At 51.9% G+C, this 17,110-nt stretch overlaps 8 protein-coding genes across 8 annotated transcripts; 3 read left to right on the forward strand and 5 right to left on the reverse strand.

Annotated features, from left to right (window-relative positions):
* Nucleotides 1-268: 268 nt before the first annotated feature.
* Nucleotides 269-1,552, reverse strand: PpBr36_07215 (uncharacterized protein; the record flags this gene model as incomplete). The annotated part of the gene is made up of 1 exon (XM_029894353.1): nt 269-1,552. One exon carries the CDS (start codon nt 1,550-1,552, stop codon nt 269-271), a length of 1,284 nt encoding a protein of 427 aa, XP_029748804.1.
* Nucleotides 1,553-2,837: 1,285 nt separating this feature from the next.
* PpBr36_07216 (uncharacterized protein) lies at nt 2,838-4,057 on the reverse strand (the record flags this gene model as incomplete). Its single annotated transcript, XM_029894354.1, has 3 exons — nt 2,838-3,167; nt 3,235-3,797; nt 3,937-4,057. 3 exons carry the CDS (start codon nt 4,055-4,057, stop codon nt 2,838-2,840), a joined length of 1,014 nt encoding a protein of 337 aa, XP_029748274.1.
* Nucleotides 4,058-4,912: 855 nt separating this feature from the next.
* On the forward strand, nt 4,913-5,390 carry PpBr36_07217 (uncharacterized protein; the record flags this gene model as incomplete). The annotated part of the gene is made up of 2 exons (XM_029894355.1): nt 4,913-5,276; nt 5,338-5,390. The coding sequence occupies 2 exons, from the start codon at nt 4,913-4,915 to the stop codon at nt 5,388-5,390; spliced, it is 417 nt and encodes a 138-aa protein (XP_029748275.1).
* An 872-nt stretch (nt 5,391-6,262) lies between these two features.
* PpBr36_07218 (uncharacterized protein) lies at nt 6,263-7,428 on the forward strand (the record flags this gene model as incomplete). The annotated part of the gene is made up of 3 exons (XM_029894356.1): nt 6,263-6,299; nt 6,393-6,956; nt 7,037-7,428. Coding segments are annotated over 3 exons (993 nt in total), but the record flags the coding sequence as incomplete, so codon positions are not given.
* Nucleotides 7,429-8,588: 1,160 nt separating this feature from the next.
* Nucleotides 8,589-10,272, reverse strand: PpBr36_07219 (uncharacterized protein; the record flags this gene model as incomplete). Its single annotated transcript, XM_029894357.1, has 5 exons — nt 8,589-8,804; nt 8,872-9,281; nt 9,360-9,888; nt 9,967-9,994; nt 10,085-10,272. 5 exons carry the CDS (start codon nt 10,270-10,272, stop codon nt 8,589-8,591), a joined length of 1,371 nt encoding a protein of 456 aa, XP_029748806.1.
* A 1,102-nt stretch (nt 10,273-11,374) lies between these two features.
* Nucleotides 11,375-11,887, reverse strand: PpBr36_07220 (uncharacterized protein; the record flags this gene model as incomplete). The annotated part of the gene is made up of 4 exons (XM_029894358.1): nt 11,375-11,401; nt 11,474-11,555; nt 11,646-11,677; nt 11,756-11,887. 4 exons carry the CDS (start codon nt 11,885-11,887, stop codon nt 11,375-11,377), a joined length of 273 nt encoding a protein of 90 aa, XP_029748175.1.
* Nucleotides 11,888-12,232: 345 nt separating this feature from the next.
* Nucleotides 12,233-12,975, forward strand: PpBr36_07221 (uncharacterized protein; the record flags this gene model as incomplete). Its single annotated transcript, XM_029894359.1, has 3 exons — nt 12,233-12,247; nt 12,363-12,494; nt 12,715-12,975. The coding sequence occupies 3 exons, from the start codon at nt 12,233-12,235 to the stop codon at nt 12,973-12,975; spliced, it is 408 nt and encodes a 135-aa protein (XP_029748263.1).
* Nucleotides 12,976-13,727: 752 nt separating this feature from the next.
* PpBr36_07222 (uncharacterized protein) lies at nt 13,728-17,081 on the reverse strand (the record flags this gene model as incomplete). The annotated part of the gene is made up of 1 exon (XM_029894360.1): nt 13,728-17,081. One exon carries the CDS (start codon nt 17,079-17,081, stop codon nt 13,728-13,730), a length of 3,354 nt encoding a protein of 1,117 aa, XP_029748262.1.
* Nucleotides 17,082-17,110: the final 29 nt, after the last annotated feature.

The following is a 17,110-nucleotide window of genomic DNA, read 5'->3' on the forward strand; positions in this document are numbered from 1 at the left end:
AAAAAAAAAAAAAAAAAGAAAACAAAGGCAAAAGAAAGCCTACAGTTTTTGCACGATACGAGCGGGTAAATCACAGTACGAGCTAATATGTCTGTAGTATGCTTGAAAACTATCGCCAGAGCCGTCACCCGGGTATTTGTCCAGCACCCGTCGGTCCCAATACATGACTAGTACGCAGAAATCAACACCTCCGCCATGTCCACTCACATGCTGTTCTTGACTTTCATAGCTTAATCCCCAGTTGAATTGTGGCGTGACACTATCTCAATCATGACTGGGTTGACGCCCACCAGTCCTTGAGGTGCTTGACATCGCACCAGTCAATGTCTTCTGGATCCTCAAACCACCACGATCCTCCGTCCTTGGGCCGATCGCTGGCATACTTCTTGAGGCTCCCACCATCGAACCTGTGGTTCTTGACCCCAAGGAGGATCACTGCACTGCCCACCTTTGGCGCGAAGTCTTCAGGGTCGAGGAAAACCGTCAACAGCACCCGCTTGCCGGTTGAGGGGTCTGCCAAGCGCGCTGTTCGTTGCTTGCCAGTGTACGGCGGCAAAGGCGAAGGTTCTACATCGGACAGTTCCGAAACAATGGCCAAGACGTTCACCATCCAGTTCTGCTTATATGGGAGGAGAGGAATCGTCTTCAGTGTCGTAAGTTTGACCGGGCGAGTGAGATCTCTTGACACCCAGGAAGGCAACGGCCCTGCAGTGCCGCTGGTTTCGGTATCAACCCTGGCCCTTTTGAGTGGCTGCGAAGAGCCACCTTTGTCCACCTCAATGACTCTGTGTGGGGCGGCAGACTCCTCCGTTGACGCATGATTGTTCGTCCGATAATTTTCCACCAGATGATTGTTTTGGGTGTGGGGAGGAGAATCGATAGTACGGGTATCCGAGGTTCCGGTTTGCTGTTCCATACCATCTCGAGCCTCATTGTTCACGCTCGAGAATAAGGGTATTTTGACCCCGGGGGTGGGCAATGCGTCCAGTTGCTGTACTGCTCTACCGCGCTCGTCTTTAGTCACTCCGTCTAGACCCGACCCCTCGTTCGATTCCGGAGCCTTTCCGGGCTTATCTTCCTCGACGAGCATGTCCTCCACGATTAGGAACACCGTAGGCGGACCACAACGGGCGCCAGGGGCAGGTCGCAATAGAACACGAAGCCTGAACCTCTCCAGCCTCACCAGACACCCCTCATTGATCAAGCCCCCGTCGACGAGTGAATGCAGTGACGGAGCAAGCAGGGCCTGAATGCAGAGCTCTCCATCGCCGAGAACGAGCCGCACGGCCCGACGTCCAGTCCCTTGCTGCTGATGCTTCCTCTTCTGCCCCAAAGTTGCCCCGACTGCAACCTGAGCATCAATGCTCTCGACAAGGAAAAGTGAACCAGGCACGCAGGTTTTGGTCCGCAGAATATCCCTTACGATGCTGGGCAAAGATTGTCTTGCATGACTGGGCGGACTCGGGGACGTCCGAGGAGGGCAGACTCTTTCCGGGAGGAATGCCTCTTCAGCCAGGGCTTCTTCCTCCTCGGTAAATGACCGCGCTGACATGAGGTAGCGTCATTGCGCGAATCACGAGTCTCGGGGTTGAAAATCGGAGTTGCAACCGTCAGTTTGCTGTGCATTCGGGCAAGAAAGAAACTCGAGGGAGACGCGTTGAGGGAGACGCGCGGTGGGGCCACGTTGGTCCACAACCCTAACCCGAACCCGTCGCCCTAATAAGACGGAATTGGAGAGGGGAGAAAAAAAAAAAGGAGACACAGGATCTGAGCGGGTGATTGGCACACTCATCCTTATTTTTGGCCATCACAACTCACAAGCTTATACCCAAAAAGAAAAAGGTACTAGTGAAAATATGATCATATGATAATTCAATGACAAGAGTGGGACTTGAACCCACGCGGATTGCTCCATAGGAATATATGATACTCAGGAGAGAACACCTTAATCCTACGCCATAACCAACTCGGCCATCTTGCCTTGACAAGTGATGAAAGACCAGGGCAGTAGATTGTGCTCAAGTGGGCTGGTGGACATAATTCGAGTGGTGGGCCGTGGATGAGGGCTTCAGGTTGGAGACTTGGAAAGTAACTAGGTGGATTGAGGTGGATTCACAGGTTCGTGTCTGGCAGCCGAATCCATGCCAACCGCGAAGATGCTATACTACCATAGTGAAGTGGATGGGAATGCAGAGTAACAGGAACAAATCTTGGCTGAAAGATGTGAAGTATTTTACAGGCAGAGATCTGGGATACTATACTATTTGGCCAACATGCCGGCATGGAAACACCTAGCTCATCTAATCGCAAACAGAATTGTCATTAGAACAAGCTCATGTAAATTAAAAGACCAATGGAACACGAGAGGCTGCTGGATGCATCATTATGAAATAGTCGAGAGAAATAAAAGATACTGTATAACTCGGGTCCAAAGTCGGGGGGTAATAAGAAGCGAAAACGAAAAAAGGAAACAATAGACAAAGTAGCAAAAGATGCCGTAACTGTGCGCCCCCCAGCAACAAGTGGGAGCCATGCCCATTGAGCAGGTCACACACATGCACACCGTTTATTAAACCGACGAAAGGGTATGATCAGCGCCATCACCACCGCCATACTCCACATATGCCCCCCAGAAATGGAAACCAAAAAGACAGACTGTCCGCGGACTCGCGTCAGCTGCTGACTCCTCATCGCGTTGCATTCAAATCGCTCTTTTTCTCTAAGGTTTTGTTGGCAAGACGCCAAAGGTATAGGCCAATGAGACCATGAAATCCAGACTGTTGCTCCCTGGCTTATTTTGCCATGGCCATCGAATGTTCCCCATGAATGCCTGACGCCTAGTAGCCATTCATGGTCATCCTTTGCGAACTGCGGCTCATCTCGCGCTCGGCGGCGGGAGAGATAGGTCTGCTGCTGTGGCCCTGAGCACTGGGGTCCTTGAGAGCGAGAAGTTGCTTCGTGCGGAACGTCTCGTAGTGGATCTGTGACGTCGTCTCGATAAGATCCTGCAGGTGTGTGCGCAGCAAGAAGTTCCGCAGGTGGACAAACTCGCAGTGCTCCTCATCCTCGACGTTGATCACACCCCACCGGTTCTGACGCCCGCGAACCTGCTTGCCGTTGACAATGATCGACTTCTCTGATCCGACAACAGCGAAAGGAACGGTAGCCTGGAGTTTTGTCAGTAACTTAGCATATGTCTCAGTCGGTGAGAAATGCAAAACTCTTCTGTCTTACCTTGATCTGCTGGTTGTGGGAACGTTCATCTTCGTCGAGGTCATCGTTGTCGTACGGGTACATCTTCAGGTTGTGGAAAGCAAACTCCTCCTTGATGCGCTCCTTGAAGGCCTGACGCTCCTCGAGAGTCAAAGAATCGGCCTTGGCAATCACCGGCACAACATTGACGACGTCTGAGAGCTTCTTGAGAACGACGATATCGATCGGCTTCAACGAGTGGCCTGAAGGCTGAATGAAGAACAGACAGCAGTGGATGCGAGTATCCTGGATGTAACGCTCACGCTGGGCAGTGAGCTCCTTGCGGAGGTAGGCCGAGTGCTGATCCTTGATGTACTTGACGATTGGGTCCCAGCAGCGGTCGTTGTTGATCAGGTCACCGTAGCCTGGCGTGTCAACAATGTTGAGCCGCAGGCGAACGCCGTTTTCCTCAATGATGTGTGAAACGGGGTGGATCTCGGTCGTCGAACGGATAACCTCGTCAGGATGGTGCCTTCCCTTGCTCTCGATAAGGTGCGAGGCGAAGATTGTGTTGATCAGGGTTGATTTACCCAAACCAGTCTGGCCTGTAGTTCGTTTGCAATGCCAATAGTAAGTCTTGCTGATCTGGTATAGCAGCTAAGCCCTTCGAGTGAATGCTTAATGGGCCGCGAGTGCTCAACCTCGACTGGGTTCTGCTGGATAGAAGAGCAGAATAAAACTCACCAACGCAAATGACGTTGAACTGAAAGCCACGCTTCAAGAGCTTACGCTCAATCTGCGACGTGATGCTGTCAAAACCAACATGGCTCTGAGGGTAGATGGTGGCAGCAGGCATGGCCGCCATTGTAATCGATGAGACTGGGGACGGGCGTAAGACAGCGAGTCGGGTGATGGACAGCAGATTAATTAGTTATGGCTGTGGCGGCCAGAAAGCGGTTGAACAAAAGGAAGTCGTCGTAAGATGTTGTCAAGCCAAATTGGGGGTATCTCAAAGACAGAGGAAAAAGTTCAGCGCCTTGCAGAGATACGATTGAGTCGCGGCAAGCTGGCGTTGGGGGTGAAGAATGCGCACTGAGACTTGGGTTCTTGTTGAACAACTTCGCTCTCCCGCCTTCTTGAGACGACCAAACAATAATTTCCCTGCAAGGGTCCGGGTCGAGTGGCCGCAGAAAGGGGGAAAGGGTTCACGGAATGTGGTTGGTCCACCACCATCCGTGCGTGGCCGTCCCATCAGTGGGTAATCTGCAGCTACTACAGGGGTTGGTGGTCGAGCAATGGGTCCCCGGCAGCTGTCAATTTAAACGCAGCCCGAGAGTTTTTTTTCGTCTATGCGTTTTAGGCCTGCCAGCTGTACGACCAAGAGACCGGCCCGTTGACGTGCCGGCCGAAGCTTAGCCTCGCGTCCTCACTCGAGAATTTTTGAACGGCCGTGTTGCGATACGGCGACGTTCGGATCAGCATTCAACGATATAATACACCACCACCACCACGATCACCGCGCCCGGTCCAACGATTCCACGACGCCCGCAAACCCTGACACCCCCCAGGATTTTGGGACTAGATCAGCGAGAACTACCAGGGGCAAATTAAATTTCTTGACATCTGCGGTTGTGGTGCAGGGCATCGCGTTCAGGTGCCAGCAGATTTTCAAGCTGGTCCCCGTTCCATTGGGTGCCTCGACTTGAACCCAACGTACAAGATGGCGGCGGCAGCCATGGCCACACAGCAATTGAGGCTGCAACTGCCTCGGTTGTCTTTCCTTTCCTCGACCAACTTTGCGACCACATATATCCGGCAACTATCAATGCCACTGTTCCCGTCCGTAAAGTTCGCCCTCCCAGCCATCAGCCTTGGGCTTCCATCCATACCGTCAATCCCAGCACTCCTTGGGGAAATATGGGAAGGCATCCTGAAGGCAGTACCGAAAAAGAAGACGTCTCACATGAAGAAGAGACATCGACAAATGGCCGGCAAGGCCTTAAAGGACCAAACCGCCATCTGCAAATGCCCTGCATGTGGGGGTCTGAAGAGGATGCATTACTTGTGTCCCTTCTGCACGGAGAGTACGTTCTTACATCATGGCGATTCTGTCCGATTCCTCGATCTAACATGCTGGCATCACAGAGATTAAGAAGGCGCTGAAGGAATCAGTGGACGACCACGCCGAGCCGAGATAGTTTTCTTCTTCGAGTAGCTATCCAGCACTTCACTCGCCAAAATTGCAAGCGACGCTCTGCGATATCTTGCTATTCGCCTGATACGAATCAGCTCGGTGGTCGTTAGGATCTACCTGTGGTATGCACGCTGCAAGACTGTATGATATTGTACCAACCTGCTGTACATTTAAGGGTTGCGGGAGGGCTAGGGTTGGTTTGTTTTCCAACATGAAAGCGAAAAAAAAAAGAATTTAAGTAGACATATGTCCTTTTGATAAATCAATTTTTCTTCAAGATATTTCCCATAGATTCCTCGCCCCTGATTCTTTCCCGTTGCCGCTAGTGTCACGCATATTGCTTAGACGCGCCAATGCCATTTAGAGGTCGATTTCAAAAACAACGGTAAGGTTCGAAGACATGAAAAGAAAGAGAGATACCGTGAACTTGAAGCATCCTGTAAAGGACCAGGCCTTGATCATAAACTGAAGCCCTGCTCTACACTGTATGAGTCTCGGTCGTTGGCATAAAAGTAAGTCTTGGCCACCAAACCCGAAAAGGGCAAGAAAGCTCCATGCCTCTTCCTAGCTCCACGACAGCTCCGGAACCCCACCAAGCCTTGCGCTGACGCAACGACCCAATTCAATGGCAGCTACTTGATCAACCCAATGTCACAGCAACGTTCCTTAGAAACTTTGCAGAGCCGGCTTCTCGCCATGATATAACGGACCCGGCGTCGAGCAGTCGAACAATTCTTATTCAAAGTCTGGTCTCTGCATTGGTGTGAACGTCAACACACCATCCCAACAGCAGCCATCATGGTACGGTATGCGGGCTTCTCGACTGGCGAAGCGTTCAGCCTAGCAACCAGCTAACCGGATACTATCCAAACACAGTCCAAACAATACCTGACCGTCCATACAATCGACAATGGTTCGTTTCTAATCCGTCGCCTAGGCCCAAACCCAACCTAATGAATCTGTCAACTGATTGTTAAAATCATCATCTCATCTTACCCCGCAACAGCCCATCCATCGCAGATCTTTGCGCTCGCCACGACGCCAAAAGGCGTATTCTCAGCATCCGGCGGCGAGGCAATAAAGTTCCACAGCGCCGCCGCAGATGCGACCGGCGCCTCAACGTTCTCTTCCTCCGAGATCCCCAAAGCCCACCGCAGCGGTTGCCACCACCTCGCGGCGGGTGCCGGTGGGCCGGGCAAGGTGCTCGCGTCGGCAGGGTTCGGGCATGAGGTCAAGGTCTGGGTGCAGCAGGAAGCCTCGGGGGAGTGGCAGGAGCACGGCACGGTGAGCCCGTGGGGCTCTGGACCGTCTGCCGCAAAGGTGTGGGCCATCGCGCTCAATGGCGACGAGCAGTTCCTGGCCTGCTCATCCGAGGTCGGCAAGGTCGCTGTGTGGGACATACCGGCCGGCAGAGCGGTGCATCTGTATGAGACTGCGTCGGAGGGCCAGGGCAGCTTCGGCATGAGCGTGGACATAAGTCCAGACGGCAGGTTGACAGCCAGCGGGCACCAGAATGGCACCGTCTACGTCTTCAACAATGACTCGGGACGACTAGTCTATTCTTTGACGGGTAAGAGTTCCGGGTCCTACTCCCTCACCACCCACTGGTTTATTATCCTTCCAAAATACTGACATGCTTCTTCCCTGCAGGTCTCTCAAAACCCATCCGATCCGTCAAGTTCTCCCCCGGCGGCACCCGACTCGCCACCGCGGGCGACGCCGGCATCATTGCCATCTACGACACCCAGAACGGCGAGCACGTTAGCAACCTCTCGCCCTCGGGCCCCTCGGGTCCTTGGATCATGTCGCTCGACTGGAGCCACACGGGCGAGTACCTCCTCTCGGGCTCGTTCGACGGCCGCGTCCGCGTCTGGTCCATCGAGGCCAGCACCTGCGTCGCCACGCACTCGGAGAGCGATGAGACAATCTGGGCCGTCAAGTGGCTGCCCAAGCCGGCAGGCAACCCCAGGGCCGCAGAGAGCTTCTGCGCCGCGGGAGCGCGAGGCAGCATCACGTTCTACAGGGAGGCTAGTGGAAGCTAGTCGTATGGGTTTGTGGAGCTTTTGTCTTTGGGGGGTGGGGGAGTTGAGTAGACCTTGGGCAAAGGTGAATGGGAAAAAAAAAAGAATAAATAGAAAAGACTCTGGTTGAAGAGAGACGGAGAGCTGATGGTAACCTAGCATCCTCCACTCGGCGAATCTGGTTGCGTCTGAAACGTCTGAAACGTCTAGAAAGACTCTGTAAAAGATACCCGTACTAAATTCATGCGATAAGATCACAAGTACCTAGTCGCACGACCTAATGGAAAACGAAAAAGGATGCGAGGTGCCTGTGCAGCCCATACCCAACAAGGTACTGTTTGGTCATGGTTAAGGCGTCTTGCTCTCTGTCGCAATGATGTAAATCGAACATGTAGCCACCTTCTCCACACTGCTGTCCTTCGGAAGCACTTGCACCAAGCGGTAGCAGGATTAAACTCGGCGCATCCATATTAGTGGCAATCAAAGTCGCCTCATTATTGTTCTTTTATTATTAACTCAAGAACTTTTCTTCCTGACCATTTCCCAACCAGCCACAGAATCCCAGCCCAAGATCATCCATTTATCTGTTTTACATTGTTACAAAAAAAGCTTCGACACAAAAAAAAAGGGCCAGCTGAGTAGGCAGGTGCGATGAATATCACACCTTGTAGTCACTGGCCGTCCCCAAACATGGAGCACAAATGACCCCATTCGGATAGAACTTTAGACGGGTACCCAAGGGCCCTCTGTTTTCCAGCGATGAAATTATCGATAAGGGTTATTGAGGGTTGTTGCCACAGCTTGCACAAGCCACGACTGTAACCTTCAGGGCAGAAGGGAAGAATAGAAAAGCTTTTCAAAGACATCATGCGCCGGTGTGATATGCGTTGCTGACGAGTGACAAATATGAGAGAAGGCCTGCGGAATGTGTCCACTTCATTCCCAATAATGTCCTCTGCCGCAAGGATAGCATCACATGCAGGCCCGAGACAAAAACAAGAAGAGTTAAGGTACTGGAAGAAGGGACACAAAAAAGGGATGCAGGAAGGTCGGGCGTGAAGGTAAATAGGAAAGATAAGAAGGCACGCTTCGAAGACAAAAAGGAAGAGGTATGTGTCATGAGGAACCCAACCCTACCAGAGAGTAGGTACAGGAGACGTTGGGACAAACGACAAATCATCCTAAGATTCATCGGTGTTGCGTTGCTGGTGGTGCTGACCACCGTTGCCTCCCCTGCCGCGACCGCGACCACGGCCACGGCCGTCTCCACGGAAGCCCCGGTTGCCACGGTAGTTGCCCCGTCCGCGCCAGTTGCCCCCCTCTCGGTCTCCGCGGCCACGATTACGTCCCTGAACAGACTGGAAACCATCGTTAGGGTCGGCGGGGACAGCAGGAGCCTGAGCAAAAATCACTAGTCAGTAAGGTCCATTCTGAACATGCATAGTGAGTGCCACAAATACGTACCTCTGCGGCGTGGTCTGCAGCATCGTCAGCCCACGACTGAGTGTTGGCGGGAGCGGCAGGGGTGGCATTGAGACCGTTGTCGGTCTCGGCAGGCTCTCGCGGAACCTCGACCCATTCTTGGGAGGCAGACATGCTGGCATTGCCAGCATCCCACTGCGAGTCAGCAGCAGCATTGGCAGCGCCCTCACCCACATCAGCGTTCGCAGGAGCACCGGCGTTGGCACTCCCGGCGGAAGCCTCGGCGGAATGGCCGTTGGTGACAGCGACATCTGCACCAGCGTCAATCTCGGTCAGACCAGCGTTGGCGACAGTGGGGTCTGTGGCAGGTTCAGTAATCTCCGACTCGGCAGCAGCGCCCTCGGTGTACAGCGGCACGGCATGGGCAACGGCAGCCTGCTTGATTTGGGCAACTAAGGATGGATCGCAATGACGTTAGCCATAGATAAAAAGAAAAGCACTGGCTGTAAGATACTGTTTGATGTACGCACAGGTTGCCTCAAGAGGCTCGTTTGCCACGCTTTTGGCCTTCTCAGACGAGCCCTGAACCAGCTTCAGCATGGTTGCTACGCCTTCCTCGTCGCCAGAGTAGACCTGCAACAGGACACCCTCCAGGGCGCGGTTCTCGTCAAGCTCGGGGTCATGCTCCTCTCCGCGACGTGCAGCTGCAAGACGGAGGAACTGCGACATGACTAGCAAGCTATCATGCAGAGACTTGTCGACCGCAGCGGAGAACTCCGCCTTGACCTCAGCCACCGCATCCGCCTTCTCCTTCTCGTAGCGGTCGGACAAAGTCTTTTCCAACTCGGTCTTGATCTGGTTGGTCCGTGTCCGGAACTCCTGGTCTATCTTCTTGTATTGGCTCAGTTGCTCCTCAAGCTGGGCTAGCTGCGCCTGCAGACCCTCCTTCTTTTGGATGGAGGCCTTTTGGTCGGCGTTGATAATCTTCAGCTTTACAAGCTCGTCCAACGTCTTGCCCTTGTGCTCGGAAATGACGGACTCGGTCTTGGTAATGTTGCTCTGTATCGGTGCGTTAGTCGAATGCCATGTCGAGGAAGTGAGAGCTGTCGCTCAGGTTTGTTGACTTGGAATACGTACAATCTTCTTGTTGACGTTACGAATGTTCCTGCGATCGATGTGAGCATTAGATGGCCATGGGGTGATGGGGTTATATAACCCTGAGTGCATAGACGGAGAAGACTAGTTGGTTACAAACTTTTGCAGGTCGCGGATATAAGGGTTCTCTCCCTCCTCGCCATCACCGGCTACCGAGCTGGGCTTTTCTGCGGGCGTGCCGACAGAAGCAGGAGCAGGGGACTCGGTGCGCTCCAACTTTGCCTTCTTCTTCTTGGCCGACTTGGACTCGGCCTGGACTGGAGGGTTCTGAACAGCAACGGCGGCCATTGTTGAATATTTCGATGTAGAATACGAGAGGATAAGGCGTGAACCTGTAGACAGGTGAATGGGGCTGGATCTCTGCGCACTACAAAGTCCAGGTTATGAAGGGAGGGGTGTTTGTCGAGGTTTTAGAGGGCAGGTCGCGTGCAGATGCAAGCTGCTCTTGAAAGGACAGATAGTGGCTGTAGTTTTGAAATCGGAGGCTTGGAGAAGAGTGATAGGTGGTCTGAAAGATGCACTTAGGAGTCAAGTATCGTCAATGGGTCAAGTATTGTTCGGTGGAGGTAAGGCAAAATGTGTGAGGATTGTTTACTGTTTCGTCAAAAAAATTTGGCCGAAACGTCACGACTGAACAGCTTCTGTCCATTCGAATCTGGGCCAAACAAGCTCCTGGTTCGGATCTTAACACCCCACACCCCTGCTTTAACAGGGAGCACTGAGTAGGTACCCGCCCTAACCTGAAGCACGGGCCCATTCCTTGTACCATAGTACTGTGGGATGATGCTATTGCTTGGTATTTACGATAGTGACGGTAAAATGCAGACCCTTGGAGGTGGAAAAGAACCGTGGAGAAGCCCTGAGAATCAGTAGCGAGCGAATCAAGGGGCCACGCTATATGGCTGGTCCTGTCCTAGCCATGTACCACAAGTATGGCACTCACACTCAAGTTCGCGCCGTATCTGCCCGATCTAATGGCAATTCAATTGCGATTCACTTGCTACTAGTTTGCGATTGAAATTTGCGATCAGATTAAAGTTAGCATTTAATATCAACGCAGGTAAGATACTAATTAGTACTGAATGGGTCATGACGGAGGAGGAATGCATGCTATATAACGTTTCCCACATTATGTTCGTTGTAATTACATTGTTCGTATGTTCACTTAGGGCGACTAGCCTGAAGATGTAAGGAGCAAGGCGTGCATAACAAGAGCATGCTTGAACACGACGGTTGCTAGACTAGACTAGCACTGATGGGGTTCCTGTTCTAGAATCCCAGTCGTGAATGATGCTTATACACCCACCAGCCGCAGCTCAATTGTCGCAATGCTCCTCTTCGCAGCCCATATCAGATGGGCATCATAAAACTAGATACAATCACTTGGTATTCATAGCTTGAATTTGGAGAGCGAGTCCTAAATGTCGAAGATTGCTGGTCAACTCTTCCATGTAGTGGCAAAAAACAGTTGGGGTGCTTTGTTACTCACTGGCGTGACTTTCTTGACGCTCCTTGGAGTGATGCCTTTCTCGCCAGCCTTTTTGCTCTCAATTGCTGCTTCCTTCACCACACTGAGAACAAATAAGTAAAAAAAACGTTCCTTGTGTCAGCGTGGCGATAAAGATTCCATGGAAATATGGGAATGCATTGTTTTTGCTTACGTCTGCAAGAAGCGGATATAGTCGACGAATATCTATCAATTAGATTGAACGGGTATTAGTGGGGAAACAATGTGAATACGATACCGCGCGTGATGAAAAGCAGTCAAGACGCGTCCAGGATGCTGGCGGCTTGGGGCCTCACTGACCGTGACGTCGGCATCCTTGCTAACATTGCAATCGGACTCGGCCTTGATGATTTTCTTGACGGTCGCCCGTGGATAAAGCTTCCGTCCTGGAGCCATTATCGCCACTTGTTCATCCCTTGGCGACCAGGCAGCTCACTTGGTTTTGATGCGGAGGACGAGAAAAGCGCGTGGGGATAAAGTTGATTGAGTTATGGCCGAGGGCCAGATTGTCGGTCCATGGTTGAACCCGAACCCTACCAAAGCAATAATGCAGCCCAGTAGAAATCAGAATACATTACAGTGTATTGCCGCACACAACGGCAATGACTTCGCACTGTAACCAATCCAACTGTGGGATTAACATCTCAGTACACCAAAACAGCTTGCTAGGAGGCGGGATTTTGTAGAAAGCAGCCCCGACGTCAACAAAGTCACGGTGGGAAATAGTCAAACAAAGACAAGATGCAGAGGCGAATGGTAGGTCTTTTTTGATATTATTTGATTGAGGGACATTTTCCATAAAGCACGGCGAAAAAATAATGAGGAGCTAACCAGGGAAATGAAATGTTAAAAAATCTCACCCACCCCTCAGTTAACAAAAGAAGACGAGGTTACAGCCGGGGACGAGGTTCAAGTCCGCCGCGAGGACCAAGACAAGATCAACAGATTCAGCCGTCTGCACCAACGAGAGCTTGTACTCCAAGAGGAACTCAAAGCCAAGAACGTACGTTTTCCCCTTTGCATTTCCTGATTGTTTCGTATTTAATATGTATCAGTATCGTCCTCATATTCTCATTCCTCCAAACCCAAAAAAAAAAAAAAAAAAAAAAAAAAAGGGCGATAGTGCCTTCACTTATCAATACAATGATGCGCCCCCTTCTCCTTCACTCACAAGGCAGACTGACAAAAAAATCCATTGAAAAAAACCAAAAAAAAAAAAACAGAAAGAAAAAGAGGAGCTCGACGACGTCACCATGGAGCTGGAGCTGGCCGATGAAGACGACTCGGTCCCCTACAAGGTCGGCGACGCCTTCTTCCACGTCCCTCTACCGCAGGCTCAGGAGATGCTCGGCACCTCGACCGCCAAGGTAGAGAGCCAGATTGAGGATATCGAGGACCGTCTGGGCTCGATCCGGGAGGAAATGACACAGCTCAAGGTCGAGCTGTATGCGCGCTTCGGAAAGAGCATCCAGCTGGAGACATGAAGCTGATGTGATGCTCGGCAGTCGCTCATTTGGACCTGTGCTAGAAACCATAGTCGGGATTTGACATTACAAAGCTGATGCCCACAGTTTAAAATGGTAAAGATTGATAGACTCAGTCAACTCAACTCTAGCCTTGGTTGCAACATTCAAGAGAGCACAACAAGTAGAATCTCATGACACTTGTACGACAGGGGAACTTATCTTTTTTTGAACGTGACTAGCCCGTGCAAGCTATAATATATCTTATACTTGCACCAGAACTCATCGTTATCCCCCAAGTACTTCTGAACAACAGACAGAAACGAAATTGGTCATATGAGTGCAAACACAAATCAACTATTGAAGAGAAGCCACAGAGAGAGAGAGAGAGACAGAGAGCGAAACAAAAAAGAAAAGAAAAAAAAACCCTCTTCAATCGTATCCGTATAGATAAATCCTGATACAGCACCCACAGTCAAGCTCTACTTGGCATAAAAGGTTCATCTGTCGTCTCGCATCTCCAACTGATCTCAGAAGAGCCGTCTGTCACTTCTCAATCCATGCCAGTACCAACTCAAAGGAGTCCTCGTGGTCTGTAAATGAACTCTGGTCATAGGCGTATTAGCTGTAGAAGAATGTGTTTATCGTAGATGGATGACAATACTCTTGTCGAGAGGTAAAAGGTCTCGTTATGTTGAGCTGCAAATAGCCAGCCAAAACCAGCATGTTGCTACAAAAGCTTACTAGTCTTAGCGTCTTGCGATGTTGATATACTATGAAGTCTTTTGATGCGTGGGAGCCTGCAACGAGGGCCTTGTATCCGCCCCTCCATCTCTTGCGCATCCTGTGATTACTGTGTATGCACTCTTCGCCGACGCCGAACCATCATCCAAGTGAGCAGCTTTCCTATTCCCGGCACTTGATACCGCCGCAGATGTGGGACTCTCACAGTTCGAAATTTGGCTACTTGGGGTCACGAAGACCTCGCTTTCACTGGCACTTGAACCTTTGGACCTCAGCAGCAGCTCTTGGTACAGCAAAATCCGATTATTGCATGGCGTAGTAGGGGCGATCGCTGGTCTGGAAGGGGTTGGCGATTGTTTGACCGGCAATGGCGCTTGCGCAATCATAGTCGTAGACTGCTCCCCCATACCGTCGATCGAACAGGACACATCCTTTAACATCGAGACAAAGTTTCTACCGATACCAGACAGTTCATCGTCGATCTGGCGTGCTTCAGCCGATTGTTGCCGGCTGTGTTGTGTCATCGTGCCTTTGAGCGACTCAATCTCATGCTCAAGTGCCTGTAGTTCCCGGAAGGCACCAGGACTCGGCTGAATTTGAAGCTCTGGATATTCAAGATTGGACAGGACTTGATCGCTGTTGGGGCCCAAGTGCCCAGAGTTGCCAGCTTCGCTCGCAGCATGCCCCCGGGCATCTCGAGAGGGAACGAGCTTATCGAGGCTGACCTTCATGAGCTTGTTTAGCTTCCTAGATAAAACTTGAGATCCCCTCGTAAATTTCTTAGCAGATGCTGCTGTGGCTGCGGTCTTGGCGCTGTCTTGGTCAGTCAGCCATGTGGCAATGCCATCCACAGACTCAGACTTGACTGCAAAGTCCTTGGCTAGCACATGGCTCTCCTTGCTGGCCGGGCCATTTCTCTGTTGTCTCGTGTGCGATGGGAACCTCGCCCACGACCTTGGGATGTTGCCGCCTGTAGGGTTTGTGTTGACAGTAGCTTCACATTTCTGACGAGCCCAGTCTTCCAAAGCCTGGTTGGACCGCTTGGAGCTCTTCAGGAACCCCTCGTATTCGTACTGCTGCTGACTTATTGACGTTCTCGTCTTGGAAATATCTGAGTGGCTCGTTCTGTGTATGCTGGACTCATTCACTGGTAATGTGCTTAATCTTGAACCCTCTCCCGTGCGGAGGGCGCACGGGCTGGGTGTCCTTAGGCTGCTCCTCTTGCTACTGCCACAGATGAGAGACCGACGTTCGTCGGCCTCGGCCCTGATCGCACGCCGCCAAGCATCTTCGGTGCTTTCTGGTCTGTTGGAAAAATGGAATGAAGACTCTATGTGCAGTGACGACATGCCAACAGCCACTACTGGGCGCGGAAAGTGCTTGCTCCCAACGGGGACTCCACCAGATGCTGAGAGTTGTGCCCCTGCCAAGCCAACCCCATCATCACTTGTTGGGACTCGAGAGGCAAGTTTTGCTCTTTTTGGCATGGCAAGATGCAGAAGTGTGAGTAATGACGGTCTCTCAGTTGACTGCTTGTCATGCTGCTCTTCAAACTCCTCTCTGAAGCGACTTGAAGACTGCAACTTGACTACACGTCCCGGAGTAAATCTCTTTGGGATAGACAAGAGCTCTGTCTCACGACGATAGTAGCTAGATGATTCGGACACTGCTCCTGATGGTGCAAGGGAAACGGTCCCAACACTTTCTAGTACCGGGAGGCTGACAGTTGAGATGTTGCCTTGGACCATGCAAACCCTGCTGCCCTGATTTCTGGACGAGTCTCGGTTGGAAAATGGCTGGAGCCATTTGGTTGCTAAACCGAACCCTAGATTCAAGCCGATTAAGTTGCTCATTGACGTTGAGCTTCGGCAGGTGTTATTTGGTTGAAGATTATCAGTTTGCTTGTTGCCGCCGTCGCAACAAGGCATTGTTCCAGAGCCGTATCTATGTGCCTCCAGAACTGATGATGGTGCTGAAGGTGGATGAACCGAACAGTCAGAGCTCGCTATATGGGAGCAATCGGCATCCCCAAGAGCTCCACCACGAAGGACGGTGGCGTCTTGAAGCTCGCTGGGACCTGTGTTTACCGGAGAGACGTCCACACCTGGCTGCAGGGTCAAGTTATCGGCGGCAGAGGGTGGTTTTACCTGTCCAGGCTCTCCGCCATCGCTTGGTCCATCATGGCGCGCGACGGGCAGTTCATCGTGGTGGCTTGTTCCCGAGAAATTACAGAGTTCCTGGCATCTCAGCCATGTCTTCATGGGTGAGTGGTCCAGATCGAGTGCATCAGAAACGGGCGGAGACTTTGATCGGGACTTGGAATACACTCCAGGCCGCTGTGGAGACCGAGAAGTACGACGTGGCGCTCGCCCAATGATGGTCTCCTTGAAGTCGATCGTTGTCTGGCGCTTGATGTCTTTGGGCGAGATACCGCCATTGACCACGACCGCCGTGACGGCCTGCCTGCTGACACTATGGGTATTTTCCGAGGCTAACAAAGATCCAAATGAAGATCCTGTTGCGCTTGATCCCAGGACTTGTGTTGAATGAGAACTAGACGATGGAGGTGGTAAGGAGTTCCTTCGTTCGCGAAGAGCAGCCCGAGAAGCCGGTCGTAAGGAGTGCGGATTATCTGTGGACGTCATGTATTCTGGGCAGCTCACTCGACGTGGGTTGTGAGAAGCTTCTTTTACCGCCGCAGTTTCTGACTTGTTTGCCCGATTGGGCGAGGAGGGATTTGACTCTTCAGTTGCCACGGGGTTACTGTCAGATCCAACATCCTCGATAGCCTCGATGACGGAAAACTCGAGATTGTCACGCGGTCCTCCGCCGGGGAGCTGGTCACAATGAGGCAGTGGTGCCGACAATCTCAAGACGGTTGATGGAACATCGCTGTCCATATCTCGGCTGTCTTCGGTCTGTAGCTCTTCTTGTATTCTCTTTCGCATAAGACGTCGCAGTTCAGCCCGGCGAGCAAGCTCCTCGGTGCTACTGCCGACTGTGGTCCGAGACTGCCGTTGGAGAGAGTCCTGCGAAATATGTTTTCGTAGGTGAGTTTTGACAAAATGAAGAGTACTCGAAGCCCTACTTCTCCTTGGTTGGGGTGAATCGGGTCCGCTGTCGGAATCATCGATGACCAGCTCGCAGATCTCGGCGAGCTCCAATGGGGCTCCCGGAATCGGAGTGGCCAGAGGCAGGGAGCATTTTGATTGACTCGGGTGAGCGACTGGGCTTGGTTCGGTGACAGGAAGTTGGCTTGGTTGTGAGATCGTAGGAAGAATAGCAGGAGGTGGTAGTGATGGTATCACCGGCCCATCGCGAGCCGGCGTCGACTTCTTGTCCTTATTGGGCGCTCGACGGCCACAACAGCAGAAGACAGCCATTTCGTATAGAGGAGCCAGAGCAGAGCACC

Source organism: Pyricularia pennisetigena, chromosome 1 (assembly GCF_004337985.1).
Source record: "Pyricularia pennisetigena strain Br36 chromosome 1, whole genome shotgun sequence".
Lineage (NCBI taxonomy): Eukaryota > Fungi > Ascomycota > Sordariomycetes > Magnaporthales > Pyriculariaceae > Pyricularia > Pyricularia pennisetigena.